At 60.5% G+C, this 6,267-nt stretch overlaps 1 protein-coding gene across 1 annotated transcript; it reads left to right on the top strand.

Moving 5' to 3' along the window:
* Positions 1-5: 5 nt before the first annotated feature.
* LOC103584040 (equilibrative nucleoside transporter 4-like) lies at positions 6-5,690 on the top strand (the record flags this gene model as incomplete). Its single annotated transcript, XM_008565175.1, has 5 exons — positions 6-218; positions 1,841-1,982; positions 2,071-2,258; positions 3,202-3,442; positions 4,737-5,690. Coding segments are annotated over 5 exons (927 nt in total), but the record flags the coding sequence as incomplete, so codon positions are not given.
* Positions 5,691-6,267: the final 577 nt, after the last annotated feature.

Raw genomic sequence — 6,267 nt, 5'->3', positions numbered from 1 at the left:
CCAAGCTGCTGCTGCCGGACGAGCGCGCCAGCACGCTCATCTTCTTCCTGGTCTCCGTGGGTCTGGAGCTGCTCTGCTTCCTGCTGCACCTGCTGGTGCGGCGCAGCCGCTTCGTGCTCTACTACACCACGCGGCCCCGCGACAGCCGCCGGAGCTGCCTTGGCCGGGGCGCCGGCTACCGCGTGCACCACGATGTCGCCGCCGGGGACATCCACTTCGTAAGTGCGCGCCTTCCTCGGCGCCAGGTCCGGCCTTGGCCCCATCGGGGACGCCGGGCCCAAGTGCTGCCTCGGTTCCTTCTTTTGTCCCCGCCGAGAGATAAGGGCAGAGGAACCAGATCTTGCCGTGTGCGCCACCCCCTGGCTGAGCGTCCCCGCTGTGCCCCCCCACCCCACCCCACACCCCGCAGTCTCAGGCTTCAGCTTGCCTCTGTGGTCTGAGGCTCCTTCCGGAACGCTGAATCTTCCTGCATCTGAGGACCAAGGTTCTGTCCCTTTGAGGCACCACAGTCCTGCGGTCTCAGGCCCCACCAACTGTCTGGCTCTGTCCAGCTACGGCTGAGGCTCCGTCCAGCCGCTGTGTTCCACGATATGGGGTGTGCACCGTCCCACATTCTATAAAGTTTCCATTCTATGATGACAGCCTATGTCCTGTGGGCTGAGGTCTACCCGGCTGGGACAGTCCTCCTTGGGCTCAGCTCACATGCTCTCACCCTAACCTAGAGACAAGACATCCCAGGAGGGAAATCAAGGCTCACGGATACCTTGGGTTCCACCAGGGTCAGGGGAGAGGAGTCACGGGAGCGTGGCAGCGCCCCCAAAGTTCCCACAGGAGAGGACCCAGGAGCCAGCCAGGAATCGGGGTGGGCGCCCAGGCGGGAACAGAGGAAGACGGGCAGAGACGGAGGGCCAGGGCTCAGTTCTGGAGCTGACTGTGGCAGGCTCTCCCAGCACAGCACAGAGGCACCTTCCCTGTGGAGTCCCCAGCACAGAAAACCCTGCGGGTGTGTGGCTAGTACCTCAGGCTCCGCAGGCAGAGGCGGCCATCCAGGGGAGCGGGGGTGCCCTCTGGTGGTGGCAGGGCTACATAGCCCCCAGGGCCCAGGGCTGGCCACTGTGGAGGTCTAAGGACACCTGAGGATAAGGAGGTCAGAACACCTGGCCACATGGAGGAAGGCAGGGCTGGCTGAGCCATCAGTCCTGGTTCCTGAGGGTCCTCGGGCCCCTCAGTGTTCTCGCCAGCAAAATGGAATGTGGAAGGTCACAAGGCATTGATCCAGCAAGTAACCTGGGCCTGTGGCTGGGGACACTGCAGTGAGCCAGAAATGTGGTCCCCTATGGAGCCCACAGGCCCCAAGACAAGCCTATGATGGAAAAGGAAAGGTCTGGGAGAGGATGCTGTGGGCATCCTTCATGGTCAGGGAAGTTCCCCAAGGAGCAGGTACTGGGCTGAGACCTGCCCCACCTGATGGGGAGGTGCCAATACCCACAGGAAGGGTGTTGAGGACAAAAGGAAAAGCATGTGCAAAGGCTCAGAGGCTGGGAGGAGCTTGGTGCGTTTGGGGGACAGCAGGGAAGCTGCAGGTGGGTCGCCTCAAGGGGCCTCTGGGCAGTGTTGGGTAATGGGTGTCAGATGCTGTGCTTCATTTGGTCAGAAGCCAGTAGAGAATTCATGAGAGTGACGAGATGGAATTTGTCACCTCAAAAGTCTGAGAGCTTGGTAAAGTGAGGGAGGAGGTGCCTGTACACAGTAGGTACTAACTGAATGTCAGCCAGAGTGTGTCTTCTCCTCCCATGGGTTCCTCCCATCCAAACCCTGTCCCATTCCGTCCTTCCTCCAGGAACACCAAGCCCCAGCCCTGGCCAACAGCGGGTCCCTGAAGGACAGTCCAGCCCACGAAGTGACCGGCGGCAGCGGGCGGGCCTATGTGCGCTTTGACGTGCCTCCGCTGAGAGTCAAGCGGAGCTGGCCCACCTTCAGAGGTGAGCCTGGGCCCCCTGGCCCCTCTGCAAGTGTGGGTGGTGCCCAGGCTGGAGGCGCTGGCCACTGACCCCACCCTGCGCCCCCCAGCCCTGCTGATGCACCGCTACGCGGTGGCGCGGGTCATCTGGGCCGACATGCTGTCCATTGCTGTGACCTACTTCATCACGCTGTGCCTCTTCCCCGGCCTCGAGTCTGAGATCCGCCACTGCATTCTGGGCGAGTGGCTGCCCATCCTCATCATGGCTGTGTTCAACCTCTCAGACTTCGTGGGCAAGGTGGGCCCCCACTCCTGCCCATGGTGGTGGGGACAACACACGGTGGGGGTGGCACACTGCCAGGGCAGCCTCTGAGAGAACCTGGCCCATCCAGGAAGTGTCCGTGGACTAAGGATTCATGTGGGGAGGTGGCAGCCAAGTAATGTCACCATCCCAGACAGTGTCCCTTGGGGAGCGGCCCCTGCCTGATCCCACAGGGGAGCTCTGAGTGTAAGCTGCGTCCGACAGGCCCGGCTCGGCTCTCGTCCTCCTACCCCACAGTCACTGGTTAACCAGTCTCTGGGGCAGTCCTCCAGGGGTGAGTGCAGGTTCAGGCCACTGGAAGTACCTGGAGAGGGAAGGAACACCCAGCAACGGCCCAAAGAAGAATCTGGGCAGCATGTGCAGGCGGGACTGGCGGTCAGGGCTGGAGTAGGATCAAAGCTGCCATTTCTGGTGCTCTGGACAGGCCTGGGATGGGCCTTGTCTTAATGGAGATCATGAGGCTCAGAGAGGGGAAGCCATTTGCCTGAGGTCACACAGCTGAAAGGTCCAAGAAACGAGTCTGTGCTCCGAGAGAGAGCGAGGCCCAATTAGCGGGTTCAGATCCTGATCCTGATCCTGCTACTTCCCAGCTGTGTGAGTTGATGCTGCTGGCCTGAGTCTTTGGGCCTCAGTGTCCTCTTTTCTCAAATAGGGTAAAGGACCCACTCACAGAGCACTTTAAGGATGGAGTGAGGGTATAGTATAGCGTTCGGATTGGCACTGACACATGGCAAGGACTGTGTATTGCTGTGAGTGGAATTTGGTGGATTTTAGAGGGCAGAGCTGGAGAAGGGCAAGGACACCAGCTGAGCTGTACAGAGCACGGAGTGTTTGGGGACAGGGGTGTAGCTGGAGGTGGGCTGGGGGAGGGGCGAGGGAGGCCAGGCAGGCAGGCACCCACATGCCTGGCTCCTGACAGATCCTGGCGGCCCTGCCCACGGACTGGCGGGGCACCCACCTGCTGGCCTGCTCCTGCCTGCGTGTGGTCTTCATCCCCCTCTTCATCCTGTGCGTCTACCCCAGCGGCACGCCCGCCCTCCGCCACCCCGCCTGGCCCTGCGTCTTCTCCCTGCTCATGGGCATCAGCAACGGCTACTTCGGCAGTGTGCCCATGATCCTGGCAGCAAGCAAAGTGAGCCCCAAGCAGCGGGAGCTGGCGGGTAAGGCCCACCCCTCCCCCCGACTGAGAAAACCAAAGCCAGACAGCAAGAAGGTGTATTTGGGTTCCAGGAGTCAAGTCAATGTCAGGGAGGTCATAGGTGTGGGGACATTTTTCAGTCACTTCATTCATTCATTCCACAATTACTTGGTGAGGTTTTCCCATGTGCCAGGCACCGTTCTAGGCACTAGGGACACAGTGGTGACAAAACAGTGCCCCACATGCTCATGGGGCTGGCAGCCTAGAAGTGGAGACAGTCAATAAACAGACACAGAACAGATGCAACATGTTGGATGGTGGTGAGTATGAAGGAGAAAAATAAAGTGGAGAAATGGGATGGGGAGTCGAGGTGGGGGAATCACAGTGTGAATGGAGCAATCTGGGGAGGCCTCACTGAGGAGGGACTTTTGAGCAAAGACCTGGGGGAAGTAGTGAGGGAACCAGCCACGTGAAGATGCGAGGGGACAGCATCAGGAGAGAGCGAGCAGCGCGTGCAAAGGCCCTGAGGCAGGAGCAGCGATGTGCTGGGCGGGGGTGGGCCGGTGAGGGCAGAGCGGGGCAGGATCCGACTGTGTTTATAAAGGACTCCTCTGGCCGCTGCTCGGCGAGGAAAGCACGGGCAGGGGTGGGGAGGTGAATGGGGAGCTGCTGCACCAGGCCAGACCCTGTGCACAGAGGCTCACAATTGGCGGGGTGGGAGCGTGGCGGGGAGTTGCTGTGGAACTGGGAGAAGGTGCTGGATTCCGAATCTGTTTTGACGGGAGAGCCCACAAGGCCAGCTGCTAGACTGGGAGGTGGGGTAGGAGAGACAGAAGGGGAGTTAAGGGGGTCCCCCAGGTTTGGGGCAAGAACGTTGATGTTGCCATCTGCTGAGGTGGGAGGTAGCCCCTGGGGAAGGGACGTCGGAGTCAGGTTTGGGACATGATATGTTTGCAGTGCCCATTAGACATCTCAAATTGTCCCTGACAGGGAGGAGGTTGAAGGTCAGAGACTGGAGATAAAAATGTGGGGGTTGAGGGTATCAGAGAATCAGGCGAGGCCTGGGGCAAATCAGGTGAGGTCTGGGGTGCCCCAGCAAGATGACCTAAGGAAACAGAAGCATCCTGCTAGGAAGGATGAGGGCCTGAGAGGGTGTTCCCTGGATGAGCAAGGGGGGTCACACACTCCCTGGGAGGTAGCAGCTGTCACCCTATTTCACACGTGGGTTTGTCCAGCATGGCGTGGACTCTGCTCCTGTGGTCTGAGAGCGGTGGCTGCTCCGCCCCTCCCCCACCTCAGCTCGGTCTTGTCCTCAGGGAACACCATGACTGTGTCCTACATGTCAGGGCTGACGCTGGGCTCTGCCGTGGCCTACTTCACCTACAGCCTCAGCCGGGACGCCCACAGCAGCTGCCTCTACACCCCTGCCACCAATGGCTCCGTCCCCACTGGCCTCTAAAGCCATCTGGCCCGGCCCTGCTCCTGCCCAGGGAGGGCTGCTCCGACCTGGACAGGGCCCCGAAGCCTGAGGCCCCCTCCCCAACATGCCTGCAGTGCCTGCGGGGCCCTGGCCTCCTCCCGTGCCAATCACGCCACCCTCTCTGGGTACAGCCAGCTACCACTGTGGCCCCAATGCTCTGCTAAGCTCTTTGAGGCCTGGAACATGTTTCTGCAACCCAGGGCTGTGCCCTGAACTGTGTTCTGTGTTCCGTCTCCCACTGCCCTTCACCCTCTGTCTGTGCCCAGTGGTCCCAGCTCTAACCAGGCCAGGGCTCTGTGGGGTCACACTCACAGCTGTTCCCAGCTAGGACAGCAGGCCGCCAGCCCATGCATCCACTCCCAGTGACACCACCCCAGGGTCTGCTTTGAGGACCACACGGCCCTCACCACCGTCCATGGCACAGGTTGGGATTTGGCCTGACCCAGGCTTTCCTTACCAGGGACCCCTCCTCATGTCCCTCAGAGGAGAGGGACAGCACCCAGCCTTGTGGCCCTCCAGCTGCCTCCCACTACCCCATTATAAACACTGGTTTTCCCAAACCAAACACATTTGCTAGGAAGCAGTTGTAGCCCTTAGTCTGAATGGCCTCGGACCACCGTCTACACTGGCCTTTCAGTGTCTCGGTGTCCACAGCAGCAGCTGTCCACACCCCCATTCCCAGCTGTGACCGCCCCATCCCATGCCCCGCTGTGTCCTGTCCACCCGTCTGTCCACTAATTGTACCGCAATGGCCATTAAATGATGAAGGCAGAGAGACTGCCCCACTGCCGCCTCCCAAGCAGCGTTTGTGTGGGTGGGGCTGTGACTGCCATCTTGGTGGGGAGAGGTCCTGGTGGGTCAAGGCCCACCCTGCATAGCTGGGACCTTAGTCTTCCCATCTGTGCAGTAACCCTGCCTGCACCCAGGCCCTTCTTGGGGGTGGGTGGGGTGGATCAGGAGGTTCTCCTCACATGGGTTTGTGTGGAGGGGTGGAGGGTGGGCTGGGGTGCCGGCAGCATTTGCAGCTTGTAGAGCACCTGGGCTTTGCAGAGCTCCTTAATGCTCCTTTGCCCTCTCAGGAGGATCAGAGAGTGGCTGAGTCCAGCCCATCTGAAGGGGGAGAAAAACAAAGTCGGGGGAGTCAGCATAGCCCCTGCCCAGCAGTGACTCAAAGCCAGGTCCTAGGAGTCTGAGCCCCGTGTGCTCAAACCCCAGCTCTGTTGCTGATTTGTGCGCTTTGGACAAAATCCCGTGCTGTTCTGTGCTTCAGTTTCCCCACCAGGTGGGATTGGTCCACTCTTTGATGTGGGTTCCTTGGAGGAGAGCCCAAGGGCCGCCTGTGCTCCAAGCCTGCCACCCCCAGGACC

The sequence above is a fragment of the Galeopterus variegatus genome, unplaced genomic scaffold (genome assembly GCF_000696425.1).
Source record: "Galeopterus variegatus unplaced genomic scaffold, G_variegatus-3.0.2 Scaffold37901, whole genome shotgun sequence".
NCBI classification, from domain to species: domain Eukaryota; kingdom Metazoa; phylum Chordata; class Mammalia; order Dermoptera; family Cynocephalidae; genus Galeopterus; species Galeopterus variegatus.
This window is presented reverse-complemented; position numbering and strand designations above follow the sequence as displayed.